Source organism: Sinocyclocheilus anshuiensis, unplaced genomic scaffold (genome assembly GCF_001515605.1).
Source record: "Sinocyclocheilus anshuiensis isolate Anshui unplaced genomic scaffold, SAMN03320099.WGS_v1.1 scaffold1289, whole genome shotgun sequence".
Taxonomy (NCBI): domain Eukaryota; kingdom Metazoa; phylum Chordata; class Actinopteri; order Cypriniformes; family Cyprinidae; genus Sinocyclocheilus; species Sinocyclocheilus anshuiensis.
Window position 1 is genome coordinate 893,580 of NW_015549731.1, and position 21,279 is coordinate 914,858.

General features: G+C 37.7%; 2 protein-coding genes across 3 annotated transcripts; one reads left to right on the forward strand and one right to left on the reverse strand.

Moving 5' to 3' along the window:
* The first annotated feature begins 3,263 nt into the window (after nucleotides 1-3,263).
* Nucleotides 3,264-10,192, forward strand: pcgf1 (polycomb group ring finger 1). 2 transcript variants are annotated; one of them, XM_016450243.1, is made up of 9 exons: nucleotides 3,264-3,389; nucleotides 6,488-6,593; nucleotides 6,757-6,909; nucleotides 6,997-7,068; nucleotides 8,346-8,451; nucleotides 8,663-8,705; nucleotides 8,830-8,916; nucleotides 9,544-9,624; nucleotides 10,078-10,192. In XM_016450243.1, the coding sequence occupies exons 1-9, from the start codon at nucleotides 3,303-3,305 to the stop codon at nucleotides 10,126-10,128; spliced, it is 786 nt and encodes a 261-aa protein (XP_016305729.1). In that variant the 5' UTR covers nucleotides 3,264-3,302; the 3' UTR covers nucleotides 10,129-10,192. The 2 variants fall into 2 exon arrangements, with proteins under 2 accessions (XP_016305729.1, XP_016305730.1); XM_016450244.1 differs by lacking the exon at nucleotides 3,264-3,389 and adding an exon at nucleotides 3,413-3,537.
* Nucleotides 10,193-13,723: 3,531 nt separating this feature from the next.
* LOC107660821 (transcription factor LBX1-like) lies at nucleotides 13,724-16,353 on the reverse strand. The gene is made up of 2 exons (XM_016450245.1): nucleotides 15,633-16,353; nucleotides 13,724-14,215 (listed from the first exon to the last, which is right to left on the reverse strand). The coding sequence occupies exons 1-2, from the start codon at nucleotides 15,958-15,960 to the stop codon at nucleotides 13,770-13,772; spliced, it is 774 nt and encodes a 257-aa protein (XP_016305731.1). The 5' UTR covers nucleotides 15,961-16,353; the 3' UTR covers nucleotides 13,724-13,769.
* Nucleotides 16,354-21,279: the final 4,926 nt, after the last annotated feature.

Sequence of the window (21,279 nt, forward strand, 5' to 3'; positions counted from 1 at the left end):
TATATATATATGTGTGTGTATATATATATATATATAAAGAGCTATTGTAATTTTAAGGACTCAATATAACAGCCAATATTGTACTTGTCAACTTTTCATCTACATATTGCAAGTAAGAATACCATCTTTCACATGTCTAGAATTACTACACCAAAATAAAGCAATAAACAATCAATTTTTCCAAAAGGCTCTCACTGTATACAGGTAACTTTAACCTGTTTATGCACCCTGAAGCATTAATGTAGAATCCAAATGATGTGCAGTCACCGGTATGCGCATGTTGTATAATGTTACAACTCTTTAAATAAGGCTTGAAAGATCAGAATTTAGAGTTTTAACAATCTGTTTTATAAAACACAATTATAACAACAAAATGGTCTCAAACTACCCCCTATTCTTCCCGTAAGAGTCTTTGTGTTTTGAGCTGTCGTCAGCGCCCTGGCTGTTGATTAGGGCTTGGAGGGGGTTATCTTCATTAGCTTGCCACTTGGCAGCTAATTGCTGGAGCAGGCAGAAACAAAAAAGCTCGGTGTCCGTCCCTACATGCTCTGATTGCTCTGGGACAGGGGGAAGCAAAAGTCTGTGTGCCCCAAACAGAGGGCCTCACTCTGGCATGACTTGGCAGATGAGCCTCCAATCCGGTATGGATGTTTGTTTGGTTGTTTTTGGAGCTTTGGGTGAACAGGTCTAGGCCAGGGGCACTGAAATCAGTATGAGAGTCTTTTCCTTTTCTTTTCTGTTTTTTTCTCGCTTTTTTTTTGCCAACAGGAGACATACTAAATCCCTTAATTCAGGAGGAAAAAGCATCTCAGATAAGTGTTGTGGAATCCCTTTGGAATACCAGATGGTACATTTCTAGTTTTGTTCTAAGACCATTTGTTCCATGATTTCTGCCATTCTCATCAAATAATTTAAACATAGAACTGCACTCTACTGGATACATATCTTCTGTCATCCTGCGTAAGTTTTTACACATCTTAGCGGTGAGGGAAATAAAGCAGCTTTATAATGAATCAATGAGACAGATTGTTTCCACTTATCAAGATCTGGCTTCAATTCAGGGTGAAGGTGGTCAGCAATTGCAATTGCTTTAGTAAAACATGTTCTGGTTCTTCTCCCTCACATGAATGAATCTCAACAAGAAACATATTGCATCGCCCTGTGATTTCAGTGACATGTTTTCATTAAAACTCCTGTAACATCCCTCTCGTATCTCTCTCTGAACTGTACTCTATCCAATGGAAATGACTCGATATATTGGACATTAGTTTACCTTATCTTCTTCACTTTGATAGCCTTTGGCTGGCAGGTGAAACAATCAGACTATTTTATTTAGATACGAGAGACGCTGGATGGATTTGATATGTGTACAGACGAAAGGCAACAAGAGAAAGACTTAGTGTCCATTAACTGTCTGAGATATGCTGAAGAAATAAATGCCAAGGTGCGCCAAAGGGATCGGCATCTCTTTCTTTTCTCTTTGATGTGTTCAGCTATTGTCAGAGCTTGTGGTTGTGTTCTGTCTGCCCTAAAGGCGTGATTTGTATGTGGAGTCAGGTGCTGTCACTCAGATGTGCGATGACCCCATCAGATGTCTATATTAAAACAGAACACAGCTTCACAGTTCAGACTTGCAGTGTTATAAATTCATATTTCTACAGTTACTTCTCAGTCAAACACTGCTTCATTCAGGTTCACGAACACAATCAAGATGATACATAGTTTCTTTTGTGTTACAGTGCACATAGAGTCCAAACATGCGAAAACAGGATTAATTAATAGGTTTTGACAGGTAAGACAAAACAGACCACCTATGAGACATTATTAAAATGAGAAAACACAATGCACATAAGACACTTTGTTCCATACTATTTTATAAGAAAAAGAAATAAGAAAAGTACTTTTCATCAGTGGTTATATGAATATTTCTGTGTGCAATCTAATCTGACAAAAAATAGTTTCTTGTACTTGTATCTCCAATTTAAACTACATAGTCATGATGATCATCAGACATTATAATATCAGTGTGGTAACTACTGAAGGATGCTGCAGCACACATAACTGTTATGAGATGAAACTTGAATTGGAAGTAATAATGATGAATTTGCATTTGTTAAATTCCAGAAGTCATGAAAAAGAGCATAAACCAGACTTTGGGTTGAAGAACAAGTGTGGGCTGTTCACTTGTTTCTGAGGCATTACAGCAATCCCTGATAACTACATTAAAGTGAGTAGGGACATCTAGTGGTTACACAGCAACATTGCACTTTTGACTGCATAACCAGTTAAAATTGTCGAAGGAACATTCTTAAATGGTTAAATACAACTTAAGCTCTATATACAACATCTGTGAGGTTCTGATGATTAGAACAGATTTTAGAACAAAAAGACAACTACATGCAAACGACTAAAGTATTTACGCCAAACATACATTGATTTAATAGTTCACCTAAAAGATGATGTGAGGGATATGGACCTTACTGAAGAGGTCCTACAGTACAACCCTGTTTTTCAGTGTTCTTGTCACCAACTATGGTTTTGGAAAGACACAATTGTAATGCTGTATCAGCACAGCAGAATGCTCAACAATCCATATACAACCCATTCCCTTACTGCTTTGTTTTCATTTTCGAAACCTTAAATATGGCATTGAGGTCCAATGTAATTGAACTTGAAATTGTTTGTGGCATTCTTATAAAATGGTTCATTTAATAATACAAAAGATACTAAAACAATAATGTTGCAATTTTGAGATTATGGTGGTAGGTTCACTAGTCTTACTGAGAGAAATCTGTAGGTAATATGATCTTGTCAGGTATTATCATTAGCCTAATGTTAGCCTAGAAACTCTAGAAGGATTTTTGCACACACCCAATGATAATACCAGTGTGGGATGGAAATGAGTGTGTGTGTGTACATGTTTTTCTACACTGGTGGGGACTTAAACCTGAATACACACCAACTCATGGGGACTTGTGTCACCGTGGGGACCTAAATTGAGGTCCCCATGGGCACAGAAGCTTATAAATCATACAAAATTAGTTTTTTTTTTTTTTTTTTGTAAAAATGCACAAAGTTTTCTGTGAGGGGTAGGTTTAGGTGTAGGGTTGGTCTAGGGCGATAGAAAATACAGTTTGTACATTAATAAAAACCATTACGCCTATGGGGAGTCCCCACAAGGATAGCTGACCAGACGTGTGTGTGTGTGTGTGTGTGTGTGTAAAAACCAGCAGATCCCCCGCCTCTCAGCGACCGAACTCACCCACTCTCCCGTTACCCGGAAGTATGCAAAATCTCCAAAGATGGCGGAACAAGGTCCGATGGCGATAGCTATGCGGCTAAGAAACCAGCTGCAGAACGTCTACAAGCTCGACCCTTTAAGGAACGAGGTGAGTGAACGGGACCAACATCGCTTGAGCGGCCCGTCTTTCGCCGCGCGCTTCCCGCGCTATCTATAAACACGCGTGAGAGGGGCGGTCTGTGTGGCGCGAAAGCCGAGAGATGGAGCGCGAGACCTTGCTGCGTGTCTGCGCAGGCGTGAGTGTTGCGAAGAATCAATCCACTGTGTTCTGCGTTTTTGTTCTCCGTGGCGAGGTTTTTCTTGTCATTTCTGTCCCAGTCGAATCTCTTGCGTTGTAGTTTTTCCCAACTCCAACATTCAACCCGCGAATAAAACGAGTTGTTTCAAACGGTGCTCGTTCGCATCGCGTGCTGCGCTGCGATATCCCACGTTTATTAATGCGCGTTGGCACTGACAGGTGAACAAGTGCATCCTTATGATCTGCGGCGTACATTGTCGGCAGCACGTATCCGTGTTGAACATGCGTGACAGACAATGCATTTTGTACTGCAGAATTCAGTCATGGGACCTAATGTGACCCCTGTGATGATACGCTTGTCCTGCCGTTTTCATACCTGGACATCGAGTTTTTGATTAACGAAGTGGTTTGCAGTGATTGATATTAAACCGGTACTCGCGTATATAATGTGGTGTATTTAGCCAATGGCAGGCTTGTTTATAAATGACACCTGGCTCGCTGAAAAGTAAAGCGCGCTTCTCCTGCACCACAGTAAGAAGCGCGTGCGTGTGAATAGTTAAACGCAACACATTTCTTTTGTAATATTTCCCATGTCAGAAGAGACACTGGATGTAAATATTCGTATTGTATATGAAGACTTAAGATGCAAAAGCTTCGTCTGAATTTTTCTTCTAAAATTATCATTTTCATAGGGTTCCAAAGATTAGGTTCAGTGATTTCAGATTAAACGGGCGGATCTACCGGGAAAAAGCAAAATAATGGCAAAAACTGTGCCAGTGTAGTGTGAGTGACGTGACAAGTGGCCAAGTATGGTTACCCATACTAGGAATTAGTGCTCTGCATTTAACCCATCCTTAGTGCACACACACACACCCGGAGCAGTGGGCAGCCATTTATGCTGCGGCGCCTGGGGTGCAGTTGGGGGTTTGGTGCCTTGCTCAAGGGCACCTCAGGTGGGAGAGAGCGCTGTACATTCACTCCCCCCACCTACAATCCCTGCCGGACCTAAGACTCGAACCCGCAACCCCTGACTCCCCCACAAGCTACGCCCATGCTTCAAGCGTGTGACTGTCAAATTTTATTTGTAACCATTTTTTATGTGTACTGCATTTTTGAAGAACTGAGAAATTACTGCCTAGAGATATAGTCTTGTGTCAGGAGACCAAGAAACTGCTATAATACTGTATACTGTAATGAAATTTGGCCAAATGTGCAGAGGATGCTAAATTTACTTTTTTAATTTTATTTTTAGTGTACTGTATTGTGGTGCATGCCAAGTTCATACAATTCTTTGGTATTTGAACTTTTCTAGTGCTTTTCATCTACGGCAATATTACTTTACAGTAGGAAAATGAAAAATATTTTTTTCCCCCAAATGTTCATTGCTGAATTATACTTAAAATCATTGATATTATATGTATCTGTAATTTAATTGATGTATACTGTAATAGACATTGAACTGCAAAAATAATTCCTGAATCCTAGTAAGAGTTTTTTTTTTTTGTTACGGTGTTATTGATCTCCGTGTTCACTGGGCAGGAAAGACATCTGTGTATTTGAATTGTAAGCATTTACAGTTTTTTTCTACTGCTTACACACAAAATCTTTACTTGTCACACAATTTCTGAAAGCAGACACTCAGACAGCAGAAGCAAACACCAAATCTGCAAAACCATATCCTAATTCTCGGCCTTTGACTCAGTTTTCAATTTCATACAACACTTTTTGCAAAACACAACACACAATTCTCTATGTAACACACAAAAATCTAACAGGAATTAATATTATGGCAAAGGTGTTTGCAAATGTTTGCTTTTGAGATGTGTTTGTGATATTTTGAATGTAGTGCTTCATTTTACAAGAGATGTGAGGCATTTTGCATTTTGTGTGTGCAATTCTTGGATTTGTGTGTAAAGTTTTGAAAAAGAGAGGCAGAGTTTTGAAAATGTGTGTAAGCAGTTGAAAAAAAAAAGCTGTAAGAAAAACTAATAACTAGATTGAAAAGTTTGAAAGACAAATGTATGCTGGCTTGTCTTAAAGTCTTGTTTAAAAAACGTAAATGGTTTGGTCAGTTAGATGTTCTAGATTATGTTGCTAGTTGGTTGCTAGGATATTCTGGGTGGTTGCTAGGCTCTTGCTATGCAGTTGTTGGGGTGTTGTTAGAGTATATGGTCGATTGAGTTTGTTTATAATTTATTTATAATTATTTTTATTATTTATAATTCATTTATAACCTGTTGAAGTTTTATTGACTTGGTGCCATGATGGATATTGAAATGTTATTTATTTTTCATTTTAAACAGTATAGATGATTACTTAATGGTAATACAATATTTGTGAACACAACTGTGTATGTCAGACCATAAATCCCCAAAAACTATACATGGGGGCTTGCTTTGGTGTTGCCACCCCTCATAGACCCCATGCCACCTTAAAAACAACTTCATAACCAATGAAAAGTACAAAAAATCTGCAGAATCTTTAAAAATAATTAGGATATGTGGTCATAAAATCGTAGTTTGTTCAATTTTAATGTGTTAATACAGGACACTGCTGAAACTGCTATAGATTTGATTTATGTGTAGGCTAAATATAAGTTATAGAATAATTGTCTTTTTTTCCTAGTTGTGACATTTTACGTTTTCAAAAATTCTTCTCACCAAAAAAAATGTTTTAAAAAAGAAACAATTTGAATGTTGTTTCAGCTATAATTGATAGTTTTACCAAACTGACTGGGCTTTGCACAAGATGACATGTGGGAACTCCAAGGATAAACTTGAAATGTGAAACTTGAATGTGTCTTATTTACACGTTAACATGGCATAACAATATTGCCCTATAGATATGCATTCATGGACCGCTCCAAAAACACCTGAATGTGAAAGGCTGGTGATGTTACGCTAATGCAGAATGTCACAGTCATCTCAAACTACCTGTTTGTTTTACAGGAAGAAGTTAAAATAAAGATAAAGGACCTAAATGAACACATCGTGTGCTACCTCTGTGCAGGATACTTTATTGATGCAACCACCATAACAGAATGCCTCCATACGTGTAAGTGTTGTGTACTTGATCTCTCTCCTAATAACACACTCTCAAATGAACACAGATTTATAGCAGCCTACTTCTCAGTTATCATTTGTACCATATACAGAAGAAATTCATAAGCTGTTTTGCTAAAATGAATACTCGTTTTCATTCCACCGTGTCTCTGCAGTTTGTAAGAGTTGCATTGTGAAGTATCTCCAGACCAGCAAGTATTGTCCGATGTGTAACATCAAAATCCACGAAACGCAGCCTTTGCTGAATCTAAAGCTGGACAGAGTCATGCAAGACATCGTCTACAAACTAGTCCCAGGTCTACAAGAGAGTAAGTATAGTGTACAGGATCATCTGAACTTGAGTGTCGGTTTGTCTCCTGGTCAGTCATGGTTAAATAACCCTCTGATCTTCTCAGGTGAAGACAAACGAATTAAAGAATTCTATCAGTCACGAGGTCTTGAACGAATCATACAGCCATCTGGAGATGGTAAGTGACACCATGTCGATAGATGGGGTGACCATACGTGCTCGTACACGTCCTGACCAGGATTTCTATATTGCCTAAAATATCCAGGTTTTGACTTTGTTTTCCTGTTTTCATACTTGCTGAAGGTAATGATCAAAAAGTAGTTTGACCCATGGATCGCGGAAGCGGGGGGGCCGCAGTAGGTGTCTACACAGTAGGTTACATTTCTGTGTTGCAAACATTAAATACTAATAACGAAAGCTGATGTTGCGGCAGCCGCGTTCAAAATGAGAAACTGACATTTGGAACTCATGTTACGCTACAAATAAAGATTGTAGGCCTATATGTTACATTATGCCAGTAGGTAGCGACCAGTGACTGTTAAAATGCATTTGATGTCTAATTCATTCAACCAAGAGATTCGTTCAAAAACGATCGAATCAAGTTAATTCATTTATTTCAAATATATATTTTTTTACATATTTTTATTTTTAATACATTTATAACATTAAATAAAACATTTAGTAAGAAACCTAAGTGAATTAGCCTATATATTATTTTGTTTTTGTCTAATGTTTTGTTTTCAGAATCGTGGGAGAACTGTGATCTCTATTCTAAAAATCAATTATCCAGAGTCATAGCTCAATAAATAATATCTGGCATCTAACTAATAGCCTACTATTATTACTGTTTCTAATAGCCTATTAAAATGTAGACTAGGATGTAAAATGTACAATCTTACAGACTTTATGTAGTACAACAGCAAGGATTTGGTACATTTATAATGCATTATAATGCCGCTTCTCATCCAGTGTGCGAAGTTCTGCAAAAAACCACCCCCACCCCCCGGGCCCCCCCCTCTTTTGGTACGTTACGCGATCCATGGTTTGACCAATAACATGCAGGCATTCTAGATAATCAACCATTTGTGGCGCGTGAGAAGGGGGGATCTACAGAGAACAGTCAAAGCATGGCAAATACGCGTACATATTAGGTGTGTTCAACTAGAAGCAGCACTGCGCAGACTGATCGATGTATGACATGAAAGTACCGTGAGAGCGATTCGAAAGCATAAGGAGCCGGCTGCTCTTTATAGCTCTCACTGTACTGTGAGATGTTATACACCGATCGGTCTGCACAGCGCAAACAAAGCCAAAACTTGGATATTTTTGGCAATATAGAAATCCTGACCAGGACGTGTCCTGGAAAGAGGGCACATATGGTCACCCTACCATAGATGCTGCTGTTAATTTGTTTTTATTAAGATTATTATTAACTATGTTTTTGTTTTCTTGTAGATTCAGTTCCAGATAATACAGGATTACCCTACACAAGCTTTGACCACTCCAAAGCTCATTTCTACAGATACGACGAGCAGGTCTCTCTGTGTTTGGAGAGGCAAAGGTAGGAAGATAGGAGTAAAGATTGTTTTTTTTTTTTTTAAACTAACAAAAAAAAACGAATATTTCACAATATTACTGTATTTCTGATCAAATAAATGCGTACTTGGTGAGCATAAGAGACCTCTTTTAAAAACGTAAAAACTCCAAGCTTTTGAACGGTTAGCTTAGGTGCATCAAAAGAATCCTATCATAATTTCATCTTGTTTTTACAGCTCGTCATTTCCTGGGAAGGACAAAAATAAATTAACTCTACAGGTAAGACAACAGCCGAAGAAGGAATATGAATGTACATTGATTCACTCAAGTAAACCTTCACATTGGTTGCTTTTTCTATTAGAAGCGATGATAAATGTGTTAATTTTATATTATGTTCATGCAGCAGAAATTTGTACGTTGTTCGGTCAGGGCTGAGGTACGACATCTGAGGAAAGTGTTATGTCATCGACTTAACGTGGAGAAACATCAGGTGTGACTTTTTTTTTTCTCTGTCATGCTTTAAGGAGCCATTGTTTTATAGTTAGGACCAGAAAGCCACATAATTGTGCAAGTTTTACATCACATTTATTCAGTTCAGTCATTCCTATTTAAAAAAAAAAAAAAAAGCTAGTGGTCTCTGGACTACTAATTTTATTCATTATTTGTTTTTAACTATATGCAATTGCAATCTGGTATAAAATTAATTCAGTATACAAAATGGTACATATGAATGTGTTTTTCTGAAGTAGGAAACAAAGAATTCACCCATTTACTGTTGCTGAAGTCTATCCTTGAGCTTACAGCTGATTGGTCTGTTGTCAGTGAAGGTGATGTGTGGCTTTAGTGCTTTCAGACACTGTGTTAGACAAACAGACAATATGTTGATTGTATAAATGCATGTATGATTTGTACATCCCATTTAGGAGAATTTGATGTTCAGTTCCATAATAGAAAAAAAATAAATCAATGTTCAAATAGGATGACCAGCTAAAAATATTTTTTTCTAATGGTGAAATGTAATTAGCAAGATTTTAAACTAAACCTCTCATTGTTATCATTTCCATCCTCCTGCCCTTTTTTCTTCTCTCTTCATTGTGTGCTCTTTATGGCACTGCAGGTCCAGATGTTATTCAATAACGAATCTCTCCCAGATCACATGACCATGAAGCGTCTCTGGCTGTCTCACTGGTTTGGAAAGGTATCGTAGACTCAACTGTCTCCAGCTAATTTCATACCACATGCTTTCACACTTTCAGCCCGTTTGCTTTCCCTTTAGGTGGGATCTTCATTCCTATAGCGATTTACTGTGCTCTGTTTTACTCACTGAAGGAATCTTCTGAGGGGAATCATAGGCAGAGATTTATTAGTACTAGGAAAAGCCATATGCCTGATGTCGCCTTGTGGTCTGAAAAATGCAATGGAAGTGCTATTCTCCATATTGCTTCATGCGGTGTCTTGCTCTGGTTTGTGGGGCGTCAAAGTGTTGTGAGAATTTAGCATGAGTAATTCCATGCCTCATGTTTTTAAGTGCAATGGATGAAGTTCTGCCCGCAATCTCTGTTTAGTGTCAGTCATTAGCCTGTCAACAGGATGATACTTTGTTAAACCTTTCATTCATGTTCTAATGTTTTCTTCTTTGTCTCCCTTTTAGGCACAACCACTGGTACTCCATTATGCTATAAAAGACAAACGGACGAGATAGGATTGTGTGAAAATATCAATTGATGTAAATATTTTGTATTTCACATATTCTATTTTAATAACTTTCTGTGCATATATAATTATTTTTTTGTTTTGTATTTTTGAAAAATAAATTAAGTGGTAAAAAATATTGGGTGCATTTTATATATATTGTGTGTGTGTGTGTGTGTGTGTGTTTTAAACTTAAATTACTTATGTGCAAGGTATTAAAAATTATATGATCATTATATGAATACAAGTTGACTAGTCTTGCTAAAGTCAAAATAGAGTCTCTGTAATTTGTATTTAAATCAACAGTTTTTTAGAAACGAACCACTAGGGTGCAGTGTTGGTCTTCAAGAGAGCTTCACTGACGCCGGTCACCTTCAGTCACCTCACAATATGCCTCTATTATGATCATCTCGATGCATTTTTAATCTCAGACTACATTATATGTAGTGCTCTGAAGATACAATGAAAACCTATCAAAAGTATCATCGCAGTATTAGTATAAAAACATGCTTGTATCAACTCATAAAATACCGTCATCACATGAAGGGAAGGTAATTCCGATGTAACAGTTGTGACTAAAAAACGCTTTAAATGTCTCGAGAGAAGAAAATATACTATTGATCGATATAATTTGGGGGAAATGCACGCTGGTATGTTTTAATAGGCTACGTAAATTTCCGCTCATATTTTATTATTTACCTGGTAAATTTTAAGTTTATGTCCACCAGCAGGTAATCAGAATTACAGCTGACTTAATTTATTTGGAGGGTCAAATATGTACATGTTACTTTGTAGCTTTTTGTTAACTAATTGTAGTATTATCGCAATTAATTTTAAGAATAGTATTTTTCCCTCTTGTAAAGCATTAAATCATCTAGAATGTTAGGCTTTAAAACACACGACTGCTTTCATCGAATATTTTTAAGAAAAAACAAACATGTAGGCTACATTTTCACAATTATTTTATATAACATTAAACAGTCAGGCTACATATATTTTATATACGCCTAGCGTACGCATATAAAAATAATCTTTAAGAAAACGCAGAGCTATTGGCCTAATATTTAAGAAAACGAAATAAAATATAACACGTCATCTAATGTAATTTAGACATTTTTTTTCGCGATTCCAGAAAAAAAAAGGCTACAATAGATAAACGTTAAAAAAATTACAATAAAAACAGATGCGAGCGCATGCATGGCTAAATGTTTGATTTTTTTTCTTTCGTTTTGTTCTTTATAATAACTAATCTTAAATACATTTTAGCGAATGTAAAAGATGATGATTCTAATAATAACAATAACAATAATAATAGTAGGCTAATAATAATAATAATAGTATTGTTAAATGACATTAAATAGCCTAACAATGAAGTAGGCTACCTTTCTGTAGGCTAAGCAAATTCTAAAGCGTTATTAATGTTGTTATTACTACTATTTCTGGCATTCGTTTTTCATATTGAGTTTGCCATTATTAAGACCTTAAATGAAAACAGTAGCTTAATGTCTGCCCGTACAAATCCACTAACAACTATAGGCTACTTTTACCGCCTTTTACATGAATGACAATTTTCACTGTGTACATTTTTGCAGAAGTTGTGTTTAACAAGCTGACCACTGAATCGTGATCTATCGTGCAGGGGACATTTCAGAGCTTTTAACGCGCTTGGATGTTTGCTCGAATATTTTCACACTGTGAAATCATGGCTTTCAATCGTCATAGTCCAACCGCATTTATATGCATATACACTCTAAAAAATGCTGGGTTAAAAAGGGACAAACCCAGCTATTGGGTTGTTTTGACCCAGCAGTTGGGTCAAAACAACCCAGTTGCTGGGTCAAAACAACCCAACCGCTTGGTCAAAACAACCCAATAGCTGGGTTTGTCCCTTTTTAACCCAGCGCTGGGTTATATTTAACCCAGCATTTTTTAGAGTGTACCTTCAAATTCCAGTCTTCTCGACTCTCAGTAGGAGCCCGAAGCATTTAGAGCTATTGTGCGGACTTCAATCGCAGCAGAAAACACAAAACAGCACGAGAATGAGCCGCTACCTCGACAGCTCTGAGAACTCCGGCTCTCTGGCGAGTCTTTCCACAAAGCGCTCATAAAAATCTACTTGACTTTTCAACCCCAACTATTCCAAGCGATTAGGCCAATTGTACTTCCATCTTCTCGCTGCCCCAAAACTGCTGCCTTGATCTGCTCACAACTGACACAAATGGGCCGAAAGAAATTCGGCAGACCAGGACGCAACAATCCTCCCCATTTCCACCGGCTTCCTTTTGAGATTTATTCATTAGGAACCGCATGCAAATCATCTGCTATTCATGGGCGTTTTTAACACACGGGCACAGATGTGGGGTATTATTTGGGCTCGACCGACTGAAACTGTTAATGCTTACTCAAAGGCGGGTAAACCTAATCAATCATGTTGACTAGTTTGTGTTAGAGAAGATTCATAAACCATATGGCGCGAGGAGAAAAGAAAGCTTTATGCTGTCCTCGTGACAGTGTGAGAGGGGGAACCTTGTTCGATTGTCCCAATTACGCTTCAAGCACTGAACACACACAAACACTCTTATTAACACACAAAGCGATGTGTAAAAGTGCTCTGCCTCTCTCGGCTGTTTAACTCCACGAGAGTGTGCCATAAAATAATTTGCATAAAATAAAACATTTTATGCAAGGCAACTTTGCCTCATGACAATCAAGCAACTAAAATAGCAAACTTAAATTTTAGGGCTGCCTTAAGTATACAGGTGGTCCTGAACTTTTTCAACCAATTTGAATTTAATTACCGATTAATACAATTGGGTAAAAAAAAAAAAAAAAGAGTGAGACTTATTTGTTTCTTCTTCCTTTTTAAGATTGAAAAAAAAAAAATTTCTTTCTAGTGGATTTCTTATATCCACAAATTTATAGGGAAATTATTTTATAATTCAGCTCAGCATACAATGATTAAATTCTGACTCAAGGTAAGGAAGGAAACATTGTGAAATTACATATACCCTTTATTTACATAAATGATGATTAAATAGAATGTTACAATAAATTTAACGAGTTAGATGCATCATAACTTGTTATATACAACCTTGCCCTTGCATTGTTTTGGACATACATTTTTTTTTTTGTGTGTGTGTGTGTGTTAATAATGCCAGTAGGAATTGTGCCAGAAACTGGGATATATAATGTAAAACTTTGGGAAATGAGTCTTGACAATTACAATGCAGAAACAAGATTGAATAAATTTGCTTCTGATGACTTCTGGTATTATTTATAAATATATAATTCTATTCAGCTGAGAATTTAATTGAAAATCACTTTTGGCGTAGAGTTTCTACAGCGGTCATAAATGCGTTGAACGGTGTAAACAATTGCACACGTTTCCTTCGAAAATCAAGAAATAAAGCTTAAAATGCACATACACATATTGCAGTCTTGATACTGTACCATTTATCTCTAACCATTTCTCAGATCTTATGAAAATGTATTCCTTAAACCATGTCTTCAATCTGGACATCAGAACGTAGAGGTCCTTTCAATAAATTAAAAATAAGGGAGACAGAAAACTTTCCTTGCATTTCAAGTTCTTCCGCAGAGTCCGTGCAAAAGTTGTGAAAAATGCCCTTCTCTGAAAACAAGGGCATGCTTTTAATCGTCCACCTCGATTTCCTCGTCCTCCTCTGAGAACTCGTCTGTGGTTTGGCCTCTGGACGAGGATGGGGACTGTGGAAAGGCTCTTGGGGAAAGGCTGGGAGAAATGGGCCCCGAGCCACCGTGAGCGTCTTCCATGTCCTCCATGGCCACCAGTTTCTGCAATGCCTGTGGTGGGATTTTCTTGAGAGACTCCACGTCCGCCTTCATCTCCTCCAGGTCTCTCTTGAGCTTGGCCCTTCGGTTCTGGAACCAGGTGATGACCTGCGCGTTGGTCAGACCCAGCTGCTGTGCGATCTGGTCTCTGTCGGCCGGTGACAGGTATTTCTGGTACAAAAAGCGCTTTTCCAGCTCGTAGATCTGGTGGTTGGTGAAGGCCGTGCGGGACTTCCTTCGTTTTTTGGAGGCCTGTCTTTGGCCAAAGGCGTTGAGATGTTCGCGACCTTTAAATGGAAAGAAAGGCGAGTTGATTTCCAGGAACACATGACAGGAATAACGCAGGCGGCGTGTGTGGGTCACAATTCAGAATAACTTTCATCAGTAAGTCATTCCCAAACAGTATAAAGCTAATGCTCATTCAGTAAAATGAAATATGAATCTAGAGTAAAATGCATGAAGTTTCATTTCCCATTATTTAAATGCACATTGACTATTGATTTGTGAAGGTTATTTGGAAGCTCTTCAGTGGTCTTATTTTTGGCTGTATATGGTTCTTGAGTTGCTATTTTGTTCTCTGGAGATGAAAAAGTCTTTAATGTTACAAGGTTCTTTAGATCAGTGTTTTGGTTTCTAGGATCTTTAAGCACCATAACAGACTGTAAATGTGTATTTTATTTTGTATAAGTTAAAAAAAGTTCTCCTTTCGAATCAGGCTGCAACATGCTGTTTGGTTCAAATTAGAACCTTTATTATTAAGAGTGTACTCACTGTTGTGTTATGTGATAGGCCACAGTTGTTCATTCCAGCTGCATAGCAGCTGTTCTTGAAAAGAGTGGGAGAAACTTTCCAAAACATCCGAACTATTGATTGCCAAGTAAATTCGAAATATTTGATGTGTTAATCAAGCAGCCTATCACGCCACAGTACTGGCCTCAATCTTATTACAGACGACCGTAAACGTTAGCGTGACCCACTAAGACAGATCTGCAATGTCAACACGAACGTCACGACCGAGGACTGTTTTCAGTAAATGTGTCAAGTGAACATTAATGATTTCCACCTCTTTAACATTCTTGTAAAGGCACGGTGCGTTCTATCACGTTAAGCTGCATTTCTGAAAAAAAAAGAAAAGAAAAAAAAAGTTTGGGTCATTTTTGAGATCTACAAAGAACTTGGTTCTGTAGAAACCATGATTTACTGGCATTTTAAAGAATCACGAACCAGTATACTGATCATTATGATCTACAAAGAACCATTTAGCAACTCAAAAGCCCTATATATTGAGAATTAAGATTGCTTGATTTTTATGCTTTGCCATCTAAGAACCTTTAATTTTTAGAAGACTAGGTGAAATTCCAGAAATACTGACAGTCACACTCGAGGAATTGCTATTGACATTTAGCTAAGAAAAAACAGGAGAAATGTAATATCTGAAAATGTGTATAACAAAAATACGCGGAGATTAAACAAGTTGGTAAACACTGAACCACTGGGGGAAAAAAAGTATATATATATATATATATATATATATATGCATTCGACATCAGTTGTAAAATCCACATAGCCTATAATCCGCTACAATACCACATTAACAAAAGTGTCACTAACTTCAATTGCGCATGTAAAACTCGAAGGTAAATTCGTAAACACAATCTGAATGCAAAACTACAAACCTCTGAAAAAAAAAGTCAAACAATTTACCTTCAGCAGCTTGTATAACGCTGACTTCCAGCCCCTTAAATGTTTTGCTCGCCAGCTCCTCCAGAGCGCATAACGGCGAGGACGGAGCGCTGATCCCGTTCCGAGACGCGCTCGAGCCGGTCACTTTCTCCAGCACGCGCGGAGGGCACAGACTACCGACGGACTTCTTGACGGAGGGTTTATTTAAGATATCCTCAATGCTGAACGGGGTGAGAGGTTTGTTGGAGTTGGCCGGAGGTGGGAGTTGGTCTAAGGGACCCCGCCGCCTCTCCTCGCCGCTGGACTGCAAAACGGAGCCTGCCTTCATGTCTTTAGATCTGGAGGTCATATCAGTCCCAAGAAACTAGTTCGAATAGAAGTCACCTAGTTCGCTCAAACTTTTTTATGCATACAAAAGCCTGGTCTATTCCTTTTTTTAAACAGAATCGTTGTTCGTGCTCAGTCTGAAGTGGCTCTCCAAAAGCACCATGCTTCAGGCGTCACAGCCACCCGAACTTTAGTCCTCATATGCAGCTCCAGACTTCTCTGAGCTGCTCCATGAAGATCTTCAGCATGTGCAGCCGTGTCTCAAGGAGGCTCAAAACAGCAAGCAACCGCTAACGAGTTCTTGTTGATTGCTTTTGTGAAGTTCAATTAGAGAAACACTACACTACTTGCTGACCCGCTGCTCCGTCTTAAAGGGCCAGACCATCATATTGAATTGGACCGAGAATAGGAGGAGTTTCCCCCTTAAGTTTAAAGAGAGAGGAGATGGCTCGGGATGTTTATGCATCTGTTGATGCATCCCACTCCCACTTAGGGCAAACCACGTGCTCCACGCGAATACCTCCCTGAAAAGGGAGAGTGCTCTCATTAACACCAATACCTGCCTTCTCTCTCTGTCAACGTGTATGCGGATCTATCTTCAGTTTCAGAATCATAGCAAAAATGTATAGTGTAAAATAAAAATAAATAAATACATAAATAAAATAAACATTCAAGGCATCAATGAACATTTAGAATTCAAGAGTTGTATAGGGGAACAACTTGGGCAGGACTAATTACTGTAATATCATGATTATCGCAGTTTTGGAGGCTGTTATGACAGCATGATTTTCTCACACCTCGTGTTTCTGCTGTCATCAAAACACACGAGATCAGAATGCAAGGCATGTCACTGTTTCAGTCCAATAAAAAAAAAAAAATTTTTTTTTTACTTCACTGCAAAACAAACTGCTTTGGACATTAAGCTGAGATGTGAATAATTATACATCACATTATAAAATAAATATATATTTATATATATATATAGTTTTTAACAGTGTTGATTTTGCCAATGGCAGCGATTTTTTTAAAAAGCAGTTGTCTTTTAAATGCATACATTTTGCTGGTGGGACATTTTATCACTTCTTAATGTAGCAGAAATATAGCAAAGGTACAATATCCTGCGTATTAAAGCAGGATATTGACAGTGTAGTTTGTTTTAAAGGGTGGTTTTTAAAAGGTGTTCCTCATTTTATTGAATTTACATACTGTATAAAAATATGTGAGAAGGTTAAAAGTTAAACTGAGGACCAACACGAAATATGTCCGTTATATTTCCGTCATGCAGCACAGTGCCATTCTATGAATTTGTGAAAATGCATGTGGTGTAAAGAGCAGAAAGCAGCAGACTTACAGCAGTGCTGTTCTGACCCCCTCAGCGTCGGACATGATTTCAGATGATGCTCGTGGGACACTGGAGAAACGCAGTCATCCTGCTATGAAGATACAGGTAAGAAGAAATCGTGTTCTTGCTTTAGGAAAACACGAAATAGAAGAGAGCTGTGACTGGTGTAATGATACTTGACCTGAAGAAATTGATCAACAAAATAAAATATTTTTTTCCCAAACGTTCTTGCACCGCACTTCGTGATTTCTTAGTGCTACATTGCATTTATTATGCTATATTTTTTTTTCCAGCTTGCTTTTTAACAAAAATAGCACTATACAGATATTTCCTAAAATCTTAAAGTTTTATATAAAGGCGATTATATTAAGATTTTTATTTTTATGATCTGAAGTCTTTAGATTTATTTGCTTTTGACATTCTGTTGTTTGATTTATTTCTAAAATAAAAATGAATAAATAAATAAAAAATACGACTGCACAAAAATGTAGCATTTCGTCACTGAGTTACAATATATATTTAAGCAATCCGATAGAATATTTTTCTCTTAAACCTCGCTGTGGCCTTTAGACTATAGTGAATATTTAGGTGGTCTCCCCATAAATATAAAACACTGGGCAATAAAACAAGTGGCGATGTTGATATCTGATAATATTTAACAGGGTTTCAATAATCGATTAGGGTGATAGATGTCTCTCTTACACGAGTCACTGGCGATGTATGGCCAGTTTGCAAGAATATCGCATTGTCCGTGCCAAGAGCACCATATGGTGACATCCGTCCAGGGACTGAAACAAGCCAAACAGCTCACGAGCACTAAAACAGCACGACATTCTATTAGTGCGGGTCCGGACCGCTCAACGTGGGCGACACGGAGACAAACTCAATAGAATATTTTACGGCAAATGAGCAACAATGCATTGAACAAATGTATCTAGCCAGACTACACAAACCATGATAATGAGTCTACAGTGATGCCACGTCCTTACATTTATGTTGCTTCTAGTTTCTTGTCTTTATATACTAATCTAATACTACTACTACTACTGATAATAATAATAGTAATAATAACAGCTATTATTATTAGTCCAGTCGGGTTCAAATGTCCTTAACGAATTGGTCACCTCAGAATGTCAGGTCAGAGGAAAGCTGCTAAACCTATTAAATGATACATGAGTATTAATGTAATGTGGAAGGATAGGATTTCTGATCGGGAGAATGATGCCCTTCAGCGCCAACAATAGCACATTCGCATTACCCCACAGAGAGCGGGTAGAGATACCGAAGCTGAACATGGTGTTACATTTCTCTCAAATGCGCGAGCATTATTAGTAGCCTACTAAAGATAATCTCGCCATCTCTCTTCTCCAAATCGCTCGGAGAGGATCCGGACGGTCTCAAGCGGAGCAGCGCTAATTCGAAAGGTTTTCTTTGGCCTAATTTAAACGTTAATTAGAAACAGAACAACTGACATCATCAATCATCACGGCTTTAGGGGGAGCGGGGTTTTATTTTCGCCTAGCCCGTCCCTGCGTCACTTCCCTCAGCAGAGACGCATATAGACTTTGCGGCGATCTAGAAACATTTATTGAGGATAATGCTACTGTGCACGATATATATATATATATAAGTGTGTGTGTGTTCGAAATGTGCAACGACAGAATAAAAGGGAATGGAATTTAACATAATTATAATATGAAATAAAACGTGATTCCATAATAAAATAAAATGCAACATTGGTAGAAAATTCAATAGTTGCCTATAGAATATATATTTTTAGGTTTATTTATTTTTTATTTTTTTGTGCAAATAAGAATGCTATATTAAATGCAATTCACAAATACCATTAATGCAGAATGTGCAAATTATTGATTCTTGTATATCAAAAAAACATGATTCATTTGATCTTGGATAAGACTAGCTTCTTTTAAGTCAAGTTCTTATCCTTATTTTTCTGGGTCTGATCCAAATAAAGTGAAGAATTTCAGAAACACTGAATTGTCTGCTTCCATAGCAGATTCAGTCTTTAATGTAAACGTTCAGATGCCATTCTTACAACATAAAAAATTAAAGCTGAACTGTTGACTGAGATACTAAATACAGGCACTTCTCATAGCCTAAAATATCTCAGTATTACCTCAAATGTCTCAGCTGCATTGCACTTTATAGGCTCGTTTCTGCTAACATTGCTCGCCTCTTTCTCACCCAAACAGCTGTACTAACTACTATATAAACATGATACGGGGACATACGCGTTAAAGTGGAGCCAAGCAGTGACATTTGACTGTGATGAACCTATCGGGTGTGTTGCGTAGTGAGGTGTTACTCTGGCTCTGTGCCGTTTATTTCCAAAATACCCTCTTGGCATAGTTTGATCCCAGGTGCATTGATGAGAAATCTACATAAATATGAAAATATAATATTTTTATTAAGAGATATGCTATAAAGGAATTTACTTCAGAATTATAATGTCAAATACATCCTGATATACGTTCTGGTCGGTTTCAAGAAGTAAGAATGAGGTGAATCTCTTGTCTATAAAGCTGAAAATCCAAGCAGTGTGATTGACACGTTCTTTCATTATGGCTGTATTGAGCTGCAAACCAATCATGTCGACGTTAGGTTGCTATCAACAAAACACACCATAAAAAACGGCCAGTACAAACTCACATGAGCTATTAGGCCTCCAAACTCATGATCAAAAGCATACCATGTAGAATTATGTCCATAATAGGCTACTACCAACAATATTATATACACACGCTCAATTAAAATCACAATATTTGCAAATGTTATTACAGTTTAATACGCAGAAAAAAGCTACAAAAGCTCTTAATAGAGGTGTACCTTTTAAAAGGTACACTTTTGTGTTTTATTTTTACCTAAAGGGTGCATAGTACCTAAAAAGCTACAGCCCCAGTGACAGATTTGTACCATTTTTCATAAGTGTACAAAAATATTGAAAATATAATATAAAATATATAATTCTAAATAATTATGAAAATGTTTTAATTCACACGAATATATTCAACATCTAACTCAATATATCAAATTCCACTTATACATCCTTCATTAGAAATCGGTACCTTAAGTGATGTGCCCCAGTTTGTGGATTATTTAATTTATGATTTATTTTGGATTATTGAATGCATTATTCATTTCGGATTATTTAATTTAAACTAAGTTTAAAATTTGTTGCAGAAGCGCAGGACTATTGGTGGATGTAATGAGCTAATCGATGTAGTCATGAGTGTTAATTGTGTTTAATAATGTCATATCGATGAGTGTTTCGTCCAATTTGACAAGCTCAAGTCAATTAAGGAGCAGTAAAATCGGAAATCCATTATGGTGTGGTGCGTGCACATTTGATGGTCACAGGTTAATTGCGCGCGCTGGTTGATGGCTGGCAGCGCAGTGAAGGTGTCCAAACAGCTCTCATTATTACTGAAACACCTCTCTAAAAACAATATAACCAAAGCGTCAGAGCCGCCTGCTGTTTTACATCCCATGTTGCTTTTGATGGTGTCATGTTCAGCGCTATTTAGTACCTGTTGATGTTTTCTCATTCTGTGGATAACAAATGCCCTCCTCAACCCTCCCCAACAGCCACAAACCGCGGACAAACGGACGCGCGGATCAAAGGCTCGGACCCCACCAGAGCAGTGCTGCACCCCTGCCAGCGCGCCACTGGAGTCGGGTCCAGATCATAAAAAGAGCCGTGAGGGGCACAACTCCTGGAGGGGATTATGGAGCTTTTCGCCTTGACTTCCGAAAAAGAGCAGCAAAGGTGTGAACAGGAGGAAATGGATTCGTCCTCACTGATAAACGCTGTTATTTGGATAATTCGGCAAGGCGTGGGAATTCGATGTAGGTCACTGCTCTTCACCAAACGAAGGTGCAATAAATCATTTCACTAACTTAGGTTTTTGTAAGCACACATACATGCAGACATACTAAGAGAGAGATATATATATATATATATATATATATATATACAGA

Bases quoted from the DNA above. Each gene is read 5' to 3' on its own strand.
- pcgf1 (XM_016450243.1), top strand. From the start codon at position 3,303: ATGGCGGAACAAGGTCCGATGGCGATAGCTATGCGGCTAAGAAACCAG. The intron at 7,069-8,345 runs GTAAGTGACACC...GTTTTCTTGTAG, and splicing joins CATACAGCCATCTGGAGATG to ATTCAGTTCCAGATAATACA. The intron at 8,706-8,829 runs GTAAGACAACAG...ATGTTCATGCAG, and splicing joins AAAATAAATTAACTCTACAG to CAGAAATTTGTACGTTGTTC.
- LOC107660821 (XM_016450245.1), bottom strand. From the start codon at position 15,960: ATGACCTCCAGATCTAAAGACATGAAGGCAGGCTCCGTTTTGCAGTCC. The intron at 14,216-15,632 runs GTAAATTGTTTG...TTCCATTTAAAG, and splicing joins CGTTATACAAGCTGCTGAAG to GTCGCGAACATCTCAACGCC.